Source organism: Neopelma chrysocephalum, unplaced genomic scaffold (assembly GCF_003984885.1).
Source record: "Neopelma chrysocephalum unplaced genomic scaffold, ASM398488v2 Primary Assembly neopelma1_381, whole genome shotgun sequence".
Classification (NCBI taxonomy): domain Eukaryota; kingdom Metazoa; phylum Chordata; class Aves; order Passeriformes; family Pipridae; genus Neopelma; species Neopelma chrysocephalum.
The window spans coordinates 247,182-262,164 of record NW_020898045.1 but is presented as its reverse complement, the minus strand read 5'-3'; the positions used below and the strand labels follow the sequence as shown (position 1 = coordinate 262,164).

Genomic DNA, 14,983 nt, shown 5'->3' with positions numbered 1-14,983 from the left:
AAGAACCAACTGCTTTTAATTGCTGTGACTGCTGCACATCTGAAAAACACAACTAGCACTGCACCTGCTCAGTAATTCTCCCTCTCACATAGCAACACCCAGAGGAAAATCATGTGTCCTTTGTAATCTGTACTGGAGACTTTTGAAATAGGCATTCCCAGGCCAGCCCTGAATTTGGAGAGCAGTTTATAATCAACATCACCACATGGCTTATCTTTAAAAGAATGCAGACTGATAGCAGAGGCTGCTTTTAAAGCTGTTTAGCACTTCCAAGCTAAACCCAGGAATCACAGGTTGCAATCTATGGCCCACATCACCTCCAAGGCCAAACTGGATTCTCCAGGGATCTTTCCTAACATTAAAACCATGGGCTTGTGGATGGGAATTACAGAACCTGTAAGTAAAAAACTCCTCTCACAACTACTCCAGAGCTGCAACATCAAACCGTTCTCAGTGAAAAGCTCATTTCCACACACATAAAAGGGTTACCCGGGTACAAAGAGGACACAATGACTCACTAGATGTAACATGGTGGTGCATTTGTATTTCATTTATGAATTTTTTAGCTCATTTCCAGCCCTGACTGATGCAATCATTTTGTTTGCTTCACCTGCCAGCATTCCTACCCGAACATCTTAAAAACACAGCAGAAAGGAGCAGTTATTTACCCCAATGACACTAAATATTGACAAGTTTTCCAGATCATGTTGGGAAATAAAACTGACCAGGCTTTCCTTACCCAGCAACAATGTATTTTTCCTATTTTTCTGGGGTACAGACAAGAAGTTAAAGCTTCTGGACCACTCAACTTGATCCCTTCTCCTTGAAGGATATCTAAACTCAGTTCAGATAAGTTTTTGATCCCCCTTTCCCTTCCTCTGGTAGACTGTGCCCAGGACACTCTCAGGCACCAGGCATAAGAGAAGCAGGGAGTCAAAATTTTCTGTGGCTCTCCTCTCTGAAGGTTTCAATGACAGATATTCGCCTTTCTTCAAGTTCATGCTGCTCACTCTCACTGTCAAGGTTTCACATTACTGCCAGCCCTTCATCCTGCTCATCTTACATGCCCTGCTGCATTGAGAACCATTCCCTGCATCCACCACAGACTCCAGGCCATTGATCTCCTCACTGAAGAACAGCAGGATAATCTTATCTTCCACAAATTCCACGAGATACAACAGATGCCACTTAATTTTATGAAACAAGTTTCTCCTGATGCTCAAAGTACAAGTGAGTTTTCAGCTCTTACCACAACGCGATGTTACCAAAAAAGAAAAGTCCCAGTGGCAGCTTTGCCTTCATATTCATTCATTACCAGCTGCAGCCAAATCCAGCTAAAGAAAACCTAACAATGCATTATGCACCTGGGCACTTTCCAGCCACCTTCCTCCCCTTAGTCAGATACCACAGGGCCCAGCACAAGGGGCACATACAGATTTGGGCAGCAGCTCATCATGCAGCACTCACACAAGTCCCACAGCTCAGGGTGACCAACTACATGGCAAAACACTGAACTGTAATCTTATAAATCCCTCTCCGGGTGACTACCCAGGCAGAGGAACAGTCTTCTGACTCCCACAGAACTCCTGGTGTTTGTCTAGCTTTTCACACATCTATTCCAAAATCATATTGATTAAAAAAATGCCTTCAAAGAGCACTTAATTTGAGTTCTCACCATCACGCTGAGACCTTTCCCCCTTCTCTTGTGAAAGAAAACACTGAGGAAGAACTCTGCCCCTCTCACTACCAAGGAATATAAGGGCAGTTCCCTTCCTCCTTCCCTTCCACAAGCAGAAAAACGTAGTGTGTAAAATGCCAGCTAAGTCTTTTATTATTTTAAATCCATTTCCTGGAACAACTCTCTGCTGTAAACACGCCCACTGAAAGCAAACCATTTTGATAGAATTATTTTCTCCTCATATCTTCACACTTTTGGTTTAACCCTTGTCTGGATGTTGGTTCTTCTGCTGAACAAGATAAATTTGTTTTCAAAAGATCTGTGTCATGTACGAACTAAGAGCTCCTGGCCAAAACCTGGGCAAAATCTTGAGCAAAATCTACATGAACATATGACATACAGGCAAGAAGTACAAACTGGAGCTGTGTTAACCAAATCATACACACTCTGTAAAAATATAGTGATATATTTATGTAGCTGTTACTTGGGGCTGTTACAAACACTATATCCTGATCACACTGACCACATTTAAAGAATAATAATAGTATATAATAGTATAAATATATATATAAAAATATACTATTTAGCATATATAATATATACTATGTAATATATATAAAATATATACTATTTTATAATAGTAAAAATTATTATTCACAATAATTTAATAATAATATGCATTAGTATTTATATTAATTCAATAATATATACTATTTCTATTTATAGATTAAATATTTTATATAGATAGAAAATAAATAAAAATAACAATAAATAAAAACAATAAATAACAAAAATAACAATTTTAAGAGTAGTCCAGCAATACATATTATTTATATTAATTTCTATAATAAATACGTATTATTTCATATAGATAAATAATAAAATTACATAAAAGGGAAGCACTATTTTCTAAGAGTGGCCGGTGATACATATTATTTATATTAATTTCTACAATAAATACGTATTATTTCATATAGACATATAATACAAATAACATACAACCGAAGCACTATTTTCTAAGGGCAGACCAGAGCAGCGCAGGTGCATGGGAGGCAGACAGAAACAGAACGAGCCATTTCTATCACTCCCATCATTCCCATCCCGGCTCCAGCAGCACATGGGATTGGGGGTCCACGACCCCCGCGCACCTCACACCCCCCCCCCGCGCCTTCCCCCGAGGGACTCCACCTGCACCGGCCGAGGCTCAGCCGGGCAGAGGTTTATCCCACCCCCGGACTCACCTGCGGGGCGGCGGAGGGGCGGCCGAGCCCCCCGAGCGCCCCGAGCCCGCCCAGCCCCCGGTGCGGCCCCGCAGCCTCCGCCGCGCCCCGCCGGCAGCGCCACCGCCACCGCCCGCGCCGCCGCGCCCCCTGGCGGCCCGGAGGACCGCCCGCCTCCCACACGGCTTTTGGGGTTTTTTACCCTGTTTATGTCGCGTTATTCCTAAACTTCCTTCTCGTGAAAAAAACGGGGACCCTCCGTACGAGTTACACACGTCTCCCTACACATTGCCGTGTATTTATTATATGTTGTGTCGCACCTCCACCCACCGGGCCTGTGCTGCCCTCAGGTGGTCACGCGTCGCTTCGTGAAAAATGCGCTGAGATTTAACACCTGTCACCGAACACGATGTATCCCTTTAAAAAGGAGCCTGTGCAGCAGTAGGGGGATATTCTTGTTTAACACAAGATGACAAGATCTGGGAGGTGTCCGTGTGTTAGAAAAACAAATTGAAAGTTTAGGGCCTGACGTGCTTCGTTTCTTTTAGACCTGGGAGAGGAATTTATTCATTTATTGTTGAGACCTGGACACCAAGAATGCAGAAACCACGAAGACACATGTTACATGAACCAGAGATGCCCCATCTGGGAAAAAGATAATAAAAAGCTAACAGGAAGAAGGAAGACTGATAATAAAAAGATTGAAAACGTGTACTAATTAGCATGAGAAGCGAGAAACCAATAACTGATTGAAGATAGAATACTAATTAACAAAGAGAACTATGTGACTTGTAAGCCACTGAACTAATTCCTATGTTTGCTGAAATGCGTAAATAAATTAAAAGGTTTGATAAGTGATGTACATGTTTTGTGGAGTGATCCCCATGTACCTCAACACTGAATAAAGTAATGTCAACTTTCTATATTCCATCTAAATGTCCATCTTTTATCCCAAACAGTAAGAATTCCTAACACTGCATGATTTGTAACAGAGAAGTTAATTGGAATCTGACTGTAATAAGGGTTAGGAACCTGAAACTTCCCCATTTTCAAAGTGCCTCTGTCTCAAGCAGGTTCAGCTGTAATTATTTTAGCAAGGTAGAGAGAGAAATCAGCTCCATCAGAAGCAAAACATTACAAGTTACGCAGACCAAAAATGTAACCCAAGGAAAAATAAAAAATGAACCTCTGAGACAATTAAAAAATGAGATCAAGGTAATTTAGGGCAACAACATTGATTAAGGGACTGAAGCATCTCTTATGAGGAAAGGCTGAGGGAGTTGGGGCTGTCCAGCTTCAAGAGATGCCTGAGAGGGGACCTCATCAATGTGTATAAATATCGTTAGGGAGAAGTGAATGACTCTGAAAAAATTCCTGAAGAGAGACCCAGTTTCATTGCGTTGTGGTCTAAAAGTACCTCTTAACAAAGGTATAGGTACACAGCATCCCAAAAATTCACAACTGGCCTGTGCTGAACAATGCCAAAGTCTCCAGTAAAATTGCACCACCCTAATACATTGCAGTGTATAATAAAGTTAAAACACTTTCATACTAGAAAAACTGGTTGCTATATAGTTAGGAGAGCAATTTTCATAACAATAGTTTTATTGATCTAGCTTTCAGGGAGAGGAATGGATTGAAAATCCTTTTTCTAAGCAGAAAAAAGAAAACCACCTCCATCCCTCTATGGGGTAGAACATACAAGTACAAAAGGAAGCTGTACATCATATCTGACAGCAGCAGCCTTTGTATTTTGTCTTCTGTAATCTTTTAGATAGTCATTTTAGCTGTATGCAAACTGCAGCTTTCCAGCAGTATCTGGCACTGGATTCTGGGCTACAGCCCCAGCATTCCCCAGACAAGCATCATAGACCACAGAACAGAGAATAAACCTTAATTTACAAGAGCCTACAACATTAACATGACTGGGAGCAGGAAGGAAGAAACCCATCAGACTTGAAAAGTAATTAGATTTCAAGATGTGTTCGTCGTTTTAATAATTTTAATCTTTCCTAGTGCAACACTGCAGACTCTTATCTTCATTTTTTTGGGATGCAACCTAAATGATTATACTCAGCTGTGCATGTTCTCACCCAAGCCTAGACCACCTAGTGACATGTCAGCTGATGATGATGGATGTGTGAAATTCTCTGGAAGACATTAGCATCTCTGGAAATAGGAGTCTGAGCATGGAATGAACTCCAGCACTGCAGGCTTGGACACAGAGCCCTTCTTGGAGAATCACCTGGAGAATAAGGATTCTGTGGGATATAAATGGGGGAATAAACACCTTGTTACACTGCTGGACTAGTGAGTGATTCAAAAATATTGTGCATTCTAATGAAACCCAGAGGAAACTTGGATTCTTAAAAAACAATGGAAAGTTTTAAGCCAATATTCTCATTATTGCACTGTGCTCCTCACGCACCTAGCAGAGCACAAGGCAGACAGTCATGTTTGCACTATTTCTTGCTCCAATGAATTTTGTTCACAGCAGCCTCCCAGAGAAATTCCAAAGTGAATCTGACCACAACATCCATCTATTCAACCTGTAACCTTTGTAATTTTATCCCCATCCTGCAGTACCTCCATAGCACCATCTTTTTCCAAAGCTGCCCCGAAGCAGCATCTCCAAATAGCTGAAACAGGAGAAAATGGGAGTGCACGTGCTTCGCTCTCATCTTTAGCCATCAAAATGGTGTAAGTGGCTGGTTTAAATTGTATTAAGCATCAAGCCAACCCTGTGCAGTGAGGAATTAAATTGTTATTCCTGAACAACAGTAGCGTGCCATGAACAACTCAGACTCAGAACAGGGCTGGGATCTGGATTTGGGAGCATCTAAATCAATGCAACACTCCTAAACACTTAAATAGAACCAACATTGCATAACATGCAGAGATTTTGTTAATCAGGAGGGAAACTTTGCTCCAAATACTTTTTTTTTTATTCATTCCATTTACAAGAAAGAAACCAAAAGCATTTTTAAGGCAGGCCCTTTTCTGGGCTCCAGGACAGTTTTTCCTATGCAGTAAGTTGTCATCTGTAATGATCAACACAGAATATAAACCCATAAAGATAATATCATCTGCGGGTCTTGATTTTATCCCAGTATATAAATTATTCTTGGGAAGATGGGAGTAGAAATTACAAGGTCCTTCTTTCGTGGATCCCACAGCCAAATGCAGAATGGTGTTAGCAGTGCCCTAATTAGTGCAGTATTAACTATGTGTCGAGTCAGAAAGTGCTTGTTTCTGCCTGAACAGAACATGGGGATCTTGCAGACAATGCTCTCTTGGATGTTTAGGCACAGCCAAACTCCCTTGCTCTGTTGCCAACCCTGGAACTGACTGTATTTAGCAGAGAGATCCAAGCCCCTCAGAAACACATTAAACTCTCTTCCAGCTGGAGGAACACCATTGTTATTAAATGCATTTAATATTTATATAACAGCAGTATCCAGATGCCCCAGATAGTGCAACAGCGAGTTACTTAATGTGCAGTTCTCTACTGGAACTATTTTATTATCTTAGCAGTTCCTCTCCCTTTTTACAAAATAAAGCTGCTCACTGGTCAGCCTCCTCTTTCACTCCAAAAAGCAGTGGGAGGAAATTGCTTGCTCTGCCTGTCTGCTTTCTCCCACACATCTGCTCCTTTCCACAGTTTCCTGCATCCTGAAATAACATGGAGACATACCACCTCATCTTTGATGAGGGTTGGTAAAACCAGAGTAGGACTTCACACAGGATGAAGCCAAATTCCTATCAACCAAGTATATCAGCCCCACATTCCTACCAGTACCATGAAAATTCCAAGCTCTCCATGCCCAAGTTCAAGTCAAAGACAGCTGGTTACCACCACGCAGAAGGCAGAAAGCAAGATGAGGGCTCAAAGGAGGAATCAATAGTAAAGACAGGTCACAAGAATGAATTTCTGCTGCTGCTGCCCCTTCCTTTTGTTACCTCCTTCTTCTTGTTCCTGTGTAACCTGTGACCCCAAAAAAACAAGGACTACTGGTTATGACAGCAATTAATATTGAGAAGTAGATGCAGGGATCATCTAATCATCTTCTGTTTATTAGATTTGATGATTAGAGGGCCATTAGTATATAAATGATGTGTATTGGCATAAAAAGCACACTCAGAGGTAAATGGCTAAGGCTGAGGTTTGAATTGTGCCTCTAATTCAGAGCAGAGCAAACCATTTAGATAATTACAAAATGAAACCAAAAAAACCCAGACAATAGTGGCAAGTTACCCAGCACTCACTGCAGAGGGTAACAGACACCTTTGCACAGTGATACAGGTCACCCTGAATTTCTCTTTTATTATCCTGTGTCTTAAATACCTGGCAGCTGCACTTCCCACTGAGGAGTCCCTGGGGTTCAAGCTCCATTTTGTGAGACCCACCCCAAAGACTGGGAATAACCCCAGGCACCAGGACGTGCTGGGAGCTCAGCAGTTGGCAGAAAAGGATTGGGGGTCCTGATGCTTCTTCACTAGACTGTCTTATCATCACTAAATGGAATTTTAGATCAAATTCTGGTATTTCATCTAAGATTTTAATGGCTCTGGTCACCCGTCTTTGAGGACTGGTCATGAAATCTGGACGTGACACAGCAGCAGTGGGGGAAGAGCCAAAATTCAAGGAGCAGTCACTGTTCCACAGTCTGCAGGAGAGCTCATCAGGCAGCCTATTGCAGGCTAAGAAAATGCAAACCTAACAGGAATTAAACAATGTTGCTGTTCATCCTAACAAAAAAAGTGGCCTTCTACTGCTCAAAACTGCTTCTAGAAGGGGAAGGAAGGAGAAATATGATCAATTAGACACAAAAAGTGTTCAAGGTTATAAACAAAATATTAAAAATTATTATTTGAACTATTATCAGACAAAATACAGAGCTACTGTTTGCACTTATTAAAAAAGCAGAATATTTTATATATGCAGACCATACAGCAATAAAACAAGTTAAAAAGTGCCACCATCAAGAGAGGTGTTGATCATACAGCAGAGAAAAAATTGCAGCATTTTTTCCTTATGATTTAAGCATAAGTAATCTATCAGCTTGTCCAACAAAAGACACCAATCTGCCACAAACCTTCCCCTCTTTACACTGAGTCAGTGCTTTAATACTTTTTCACCTAAAATGAGCCTGAGTTTGGTCACTGTGCAGAAATTATTATCTTCTAGTGCCTGTTTTTGTTAATCAGGTGGGAAATAAGAAGAAGGAAGGAGAGAAGTCTACCTGCAACTTGCTGAGAGTCTCTGGATGGGAAGTCTGGATGCACCTCTCATGGAAATGACTGGAGTTGTATCCAACTGTAAATACCAGGCTGATAAATCACCACACGCTCACTCCACATATTCTTTTTTGACATTTTTATTAATCAAAGACAGGATGACTTCCATATTTGGAGTGATAGGACAGATCCCAGGATACTCTCACAGCTATGATAAGCTTAACCAAAAGACACGTCGCAGAGCACACCACAGATATGGAGCAACGCCCTTGTCTCCTGACTGGGTGAACTGGCATCACTGGCACCCTGCAGAGGGTCCTCAGGAAGAGGATATTCCATTGGCAGTGGACCACAACTCTGGGAGGGACCTACCAACAGCTCCAGAAGAGACAAAGGAGAATTTGGCATCATACCTGACCAAGAGGGTCCCCAGGTACCAGAGATGTATCAAAGGCCTGTGTCCACCATGGACTATTCCAGCTCCAGACCTCTTACACATCCAAACTGAGCAGCTTCTATTCATGCTATATAAACACACTTATACTGTGCATTGGCATTTATAGAGTCGCATAAAAGTCAAAAAAATAAAGTTCTGCAAGAGTTTAATACTCCTAGGTGGAAGCTTGAAAGGTTAAGTTTACGTGTCACTGTTTTCAACAAAACCTAGCTAGGTGGGAAAGTAAACTAGATGTGCCATTTCAATTCTTTAGCATTTTATAATCAATTTTCAGTATACCAATAAATACTCAGTGCAAAGCACATGCTCAGTTAAAATCCTAGGCATGGGTAATGTATGAGGAAAATAAAAAAAGAAGCCAGCACATGTTGTCTACATGCTCACAGAAATATATATAAGAAAAAAAAAAAGGGAAAAGTGTTCTTCACTTACAGCATTATTTTGGTTTTGGCTTAAGAAATGTAGATGCTTTCTCTCAAAATAACAGAACTTGACAAGGTTATATCATTGGCTTGTTTAAAAAAAAAAGTTACAGTGATGGAAACAAAGAGTCTACATTACTTTAAACTGAATATTTCCATCCTCAGAAGCCTGCAGCAAGGTCATACTTATGAGCCAACACTTCTTGTGGTGAGCGCAAATCCAAAGAAAAACAAACCAAACCCCACAGAAATGCCACCCAATAATTACAGTTTATAGGACAGTACACATCATCATCGGCCAGTCAGAACTCAAATCAGGACGTGTCTATCTCGTATTGGCCTTTTTAGCCACCAACGCGCTTGCAAAAAACGTGGGTAGAGCCCTTCCCAAATCTTCGTTCGCGAAGCCTAGCCATGATGATGATAGGACAGTAAAAATATGATGGTTTCCAGCAGAAAAACTGTAGTGTTTCTTCTCTTTCACATCACCCACTGGAGTTTGCCCCAATTCTCCACATAATAACACTACTTCCTAATAAGTTCTCTTCCCCATGAATATGGGGATAGATCAAAACACCTCAGTAACTGGTAACAGCACACATCTCCTTCCCATGAGTGGAGACAGTGATTTAACAGATAAAACCTCAGGAAACAGAATTTAGAATGGAAAGGTAATGTTTCTGCCCACAGATAGGAACTGAAAATGTGAGAAGTACAATATAGAAAAGAGTTAATGGTTTTGTGTAATTTCAGCTTGGAAGTACAGCATAGGAATCAGGATTATTACAGGAGCATCCATAACATGGCCATTACAGAGGCAACACTGAAGGCTTTGTTAACCCCAGTAATGGCCCCCTCATTGCACAGGTCGTGTTGGCAGCAGAAGAATTCAAAATTATCCAGCTGGAAGGATTCGGCAATTTCATTCATTTTGCACTGGGAATACTTCCAGCAGGAGAAAGTTCTCAATTTACCTATGGAAAAAAAAAATTAAACAGATTAAGAGCATATTGACAGTAATACCATTGTTGGTACAGAGAAAAGCACTGCCTGGTGTTGGAAGCACAAAACACTGGAGAAAATGCAAAGCTCAATATGTGACACGGTGTAAACACAGCAACTGGATGGAGGTCTGGTGGTCTGTGTTGCCATGGCATCGGGGATGAATGTGGAGTGAGGTGGAAACTCTGCAGCCTCACTTACACCTGATACCCACAAATGTTTTGTCCACCTCCTACCAAGAAATAACCCTTACCACGTGCCCATAAAGGCAGGGAAGGTTTGACCACACTCCCACCCACAGCACTTTGCACAACAGTGGTTAATAAGGTGTAAAATGCACAGAAAATAACTGGGGGATGAGACATGAAATTGCAGGGACTGGTGGGTGGGTTTGTCCTCCTCACCCTCCCCAGAAGGGACACCTTTTGCTAAGTCTTGCACCCTCAGCTATGCTGTGTGGTGATCTGGGATATTAAGCTTGTGATTGCAATGGTGTTGTCAGCACTCCATGGAGCTACTCCACAGTTCCTGTATTTATCACCAGTTCCTGCATTTATCACCAGCAATCCAAGAGAAATGCAGATGTTGGATTCAATAAATCGTGCTTTTAAATCCCCCCAGGGATGGTGACTCCACCACCACCCTGGGCAGCCTGTGGCAGGGCTCTACAGCCCTTGCAGGGAAGAATATGCAGGAGACAGAGCTTGAAGAGCACATAAGGGTGGTCAAACACTGGCAGAGGTTGTCCAGAGGGGTGGATGCTCCTTCCCTGGAAACACTGAAGGCCAGCTTGGACAGAGCTTTGAGCAACCTGCTCTAGTTGAGAATGTCCCCGCTCATTGCAGGGGGATGGGACTAGATGATCTTTAAATGTCCCTTCCAACCCAAACCGTTCTGCGAGTCTATGAGGATTCCTTCACCCTCAGGAAAAGCAAATTTATTTTAGTAGTGACAATTCATAAACAACAGAGTCTTCATCTTTAGGTGTATTTTGTGGGCTGCACATTCTTTATCTGTTCTTAAAGCACAATAAAAATTCAGGGCAAAAGGTTTGTATTTTAAAGTCAGTGCCGTCTTCTATTTTTTTCCAGCTCCTTCGGGTGGGTTTTTGTTTGTTTCTTTGTTTATTTGTTTCTTAAATCTAGATATACAGATATCTGTATATGTGCTTGTACAACTATAAATCAACTGCCTAAATCATCATTACATTATCAGTTGCTTGGATATAAGCATGACCTTCAAAAGGATTTGCAACCTTCTTTTAAATGAGGCTTAGAAATGCATACTAAGGCCAGATTAGAGATGCACAGGTGATGAAAACTGATACAAGTTGTGTTTATTTTAGGTCTGTGGGACACCATACATACCAAATTTCAACTGCAAGCAAGTATCTTCATTCGTTAAGCAAGTGCTGTTGGACCTGCACAAGGAAGGGCTGTTCTCGCAGTGGTAACATCTTAGGGTAGAACCTAAGAGAACAAGGGTTTATCTTTACTGAATAATCAAGTACTGAGACAGCAGCAGCATTAAAAACAAACAAAAAAAATAATAATCACTGTCTGCATCTAACTGTCACAAAACAAATGCCTGGTTATTAAACTCAAGCTATAATTATTAAACTCAAGACTTCAGCTAAAATCGAGCTTATGTCAGTTGTACAAATCAAGACAGGCAATTCTGAAAGGCAGATTTTGAAGCATGTACTCATGTCATTTTTAAAAGCACCGTTATATGCCTCCAGAACAAGGTATTAAATTTTTGCTTCTTTTATCTGCTCTTAAAAGACTGCCTTTTCCAGGCAGGAAAGGACAGGCAATGACACTTTCAGCACAATTTTATTCTATCCCTATTTTATTTCATCTCTCTCTCTCATACTACAAACTGGTTTCCAAATCACACAACAGACACCCAGTCTTCCAGCAGCAAACCACCACAGTCTGTTGCTGTTTTAAGCAGCATCACATCCTCATTCTCTCTTCTGACCCAAGACAATCGGAAACTGAGAGAAACTAAGCCCTGCTTCAAAGGTCACTGTCATTCCCCAAAGTGGTATGAAATAATCCAGGCTATTTTTCCTTCTCTGGTGTTTTTGCCATGACTTTCTCAGCCTCTGTCACAACATTACATAGGAAGGTCTCTCCCTTCTACTCACCAAAACTACAAAAAGCAACCAGAACAATGCAGGCGGTTAACAGGATGAAGTTCATCTTGGTCATGCTTCCTCCCTAGTTTGAAGGCATAAAGAGATGTTACATGTTAATTATATTTAAAAGCCACGTGGAACTAGCAAAATCCCCAGTGAGGAATCCAGGCTTCGAGACTTCAGTATGAAACTGGAAGCATTGGCCAGGAGAAACAGGAAGAGACGAGAGAAAAATAACTGCACTTTCCAAGAGAGGATTTTTTATTCTGAGAACAGGATTTTTATTCTGAGAATTGATATTTGAGCCCTGACAGGCTCAGATGGGTCTCATTTCTCCTTTCTGATTACACCATTCAACAGGTCTCCCTATTCCTCACAGCTACAAATGCACCTAACAACAACAAAAAAAAGGCCATTTATGTCTCAAATGCTTTTTCTTTTACAGCAATTCCCCAATAACCCTGGAGCCAGACTGTGCTCCTTTCTTCTCTCATGGTGTTGCAAGAGGTTTGGCTGTTCTAAAGGAGCTTTTGCCTGTCCTCTCCCAAAATCTCTCCCTCTCCCTGAGGGACTGACATATTCAATAACCCACCGAGTGCCTGCAGCGATGGCTCAGGTCTCCATGACTGCTGCAATCCACGGGCAGCAGGGAGATGGGAAGAGCAGGATTTCATTTGAACCCAGGCAGCTCCAAAGCAGGAGTTACTAGACAGATTTCTGCACAGAGTCTGAACTGCAATCACAGCTCCCACTAAAAAATCTCTGCTATTGCAGAGTAGGATATTCAGAGAAGGCATCAAGCAGGCACAGGGGGGAGAGGGGGACCATACTTGCGCTAGGAGGGCATGATTTTATGTTTGTCTTCAAAGCCCAAGAGGGATTGAAAGTCCAAAAATATTAAAGGTATTCAGAAAACAAGTTTTACACATGATAAAATCATCATATCACTGCTCTTGACCCTGTTAATTCTGCTTGAAGCTATTTCTCCATGCAGCCATAACCATGCTAGGCTGGAGTTTTTTCCTCCCAGAAGACTGAAAAGATGGTTTCATAGCAAAACAATATTTAAATGCTTCTCAACCCTTTTTAATTTTTCTACTGACAAAAAAAAAATCCCATACAACAACAACAACAACAAAAAACCCGCGTCTAACAAAATAAAAAACGCAACAAAAAAAAAAGGGCCACTACCTTTTTTTTCTTGTCTGTATGACCCACTGCAGAGCAGGAAAACTAAGAAAAACATAACCATAATGTGCAAGATGAGTTGATTTTTCTGTGGTAAACAACTTTGCAAAAGAAGCCCTTCAAGGCCACAGGCTCATCCCACAGTGACGTGAATCTGCAGAAGGGCTGTTGGTCTGGTGGTTACAGCAAGAGCCATTCTGGACAGCAAACAGAACCTCCCTGGGAATCTCTCCATCTTCCAGGAGTCCTCAGTCACCCAATGTGTCAGCACGGGAAAACAGTCTCGCCTTTTAGCAAAACCAAGTCATGACCAGAATAAATATAAGGCAAATGAATAAAAATCATGAGGGCCAGTAGTAATTCAACCAATCTGTTTTTGTGAAATGAGTAATTGTTTCTGTACTCCAGAATGACAGAGAGGAAAACTTTAGCTTAAAACCAGGAAAACTTCAGCTTAAAAAAATAAAATAGTATATAGGGACAGCAATTCACATCGTGGCTTAAAAGAAATAAAGCCAAAAACATATCCTAGACTGAATTTCCTAAATTGCTGTTTTAACCCAAGCATCCACCCCACCTCAATGACAAAAAACAACTGCAATGAAAGGCTCAGTGCCTCGTTGTGAAACAGAATTTCTCTGCAGTCCCACCTGGGAGAGGGCAGGTGGACAAACCTGCCGCTACTGCCATCATAAATTACAATTTATAACAGAAAGGGGCAAGAAAAAGGGAACAGCACCACGAGCCTAATCCCTGCAGGGACCAGGGATCAGGACCACAAACCCCATTCCTGCAGGATGTCTAGGGGACAAGGACCACAAGCCCCATCCTTGCGGGGATCAGAGAAGGGGAACAGGGCCACGAACCCCATCCCTGCAGGGGACCAGGGAAGAGAGGAACAGGACCACGAACCCCATCCCCGTGGGGACCAGAGAATGGGAGAACAGGACCACAAATCCCCATCTGTACAGTAACCAGAAAATAGGACCACAAACCCCATCCCTGCGGGGACCAGGGAACAGGACCAAAAACCCCATCCCTGTGGAGACCAGGGAGCAGGACCAAAAACCCCATCCCTGGGAGGACCAAGGAACAGGATCACAAACTCCATCTCTGCGGGGACCAGGAAAACAGCACCACAAAGCCCCTGCAGGGAACAGGGAACAGCACCATGAGCCCCATTCCTGCGGGGAGCAGCGCGCTGCGCAGTTGCCCAGGTCACTGGTTCCCGTGCCCAGACCCCCCGCAGGTGCCCCCGGCTCCCTTCCCCGGCTCTCTGGGGCCGCTCGAGGGGTGCCCGCAGCGCCCCGGCCCCGCGGCCGCCCCGCGTTAGCGCAGTGCGGTGCGGTCGCTCCGCCGCCGTGACTCAGGACAGCCCCGGGCACGGGCAAAACACCACCGCCTTAAAAACGGCGTAAACACCACACTGCCAAGCCAAACCTCCGCAGTTCCTGGGAAAAGTCTTCCCTCCCCCCACACTCCTCTCCCCACACCGCCGCTGGCCGCTGCCGCTCACCTCGCCCGGCACCTGCTGCCGCTCGGTGTGAGGGGAGCGGGGGCTGCGGCGCTGCCCGGCCCGCCTGTGCCGCCCCCGGGGCGGGGCGGAGCGCTGGGTTCCCGGTGACGGGGCGCCGA

General features: G+C 42.9%; 2 protein-coding genes across 10 annotated transcripts in view; both read right to left on the bottom strand.

The window, feature by feature from the left end:
* The window catches only part of LOC113979059 (golgin subfamily B member 1-like), a 37,769-nt gene extending 34,777 nt beyond the window's left edge, over nucleotides 1-2,992 (bottom strand). For 5 of the 9 annotated variants that reach the window (XM_027706506.1, XM_027706513.1, XM_027706509.1 and 2 more), the window contains exon 1: nucleotides 2,920-2,985. The gene's annotated coding sequence lies outside the window, so the exon portion shown is untranslated. Of the gene's footprint in view, nucleotides 1-2,919 lie in introns of all 9 variants that reach the window. The other 4 variants (XM_027706508.1, XM_027706511.1, XM_027706512.1 and 1 more) reach the window with 2 other exon arrangements.
* A 6,736-nt stretch (nucleotides 2,993-9,728) lies between these two features.
* CD59 (CD59 molecule (CD59 blood group)) lies at nucleotides 9,729-14,965 on the bottom strand. Its single transcript, XM_027706516.1, has 4 exons — nucleotides 14,865-14,965; nucleotides 12,170-12,242; nucleotides 11,385-11,486; nucleotides 9,729-9,989 (listed from the first exon to the last, which is right to left on the bottom strand). The coding sequence occupies exons 2-4, from the start codon at nucleotides 12,231-12,233 to the stop codon at nucleotides 9,799-9,801; spliced, it is 357 nt and encodes a 118-aa protein (XP_027562317.1). The 5' UTR covers nucleotides 12,234-12,242; nucleotides 14,865-14,965; the 3' UTR covers nucleotides 9,729-9,798.
* Between the last annotated feature and the right edge of the window lie 18 nt (nucleotides 14,966-14,983).

What these genes read in the sequence shown, in the direction of transcription:
- CD59 (XM_027706516.1), bottom strand. Translation starts at nt 12,233, where the DNA reads ATGACCAAGATGAACTTCATCCTGTTAACCGCCTGCATTGTTCTGGTT. An exon ending in GGTTGCTTTTTGTAGTTTTG is followed by an intron (nt 11,487 to 12,169) that starts GTGAGTAGAAGG and finishes TTGTTCTCTTAG; the next exon opens with GTTCTACCCTAAGATGTTAC. An exon ending in TTGCTTGCAGTTGAAATTTG is followed by an intron (nt 9,990 to 11,384) that starts GTATGTATGGTG and finishes TTTTTTCCATAG; the next exon opens with GTAAATTGAGAACTTTCTCC.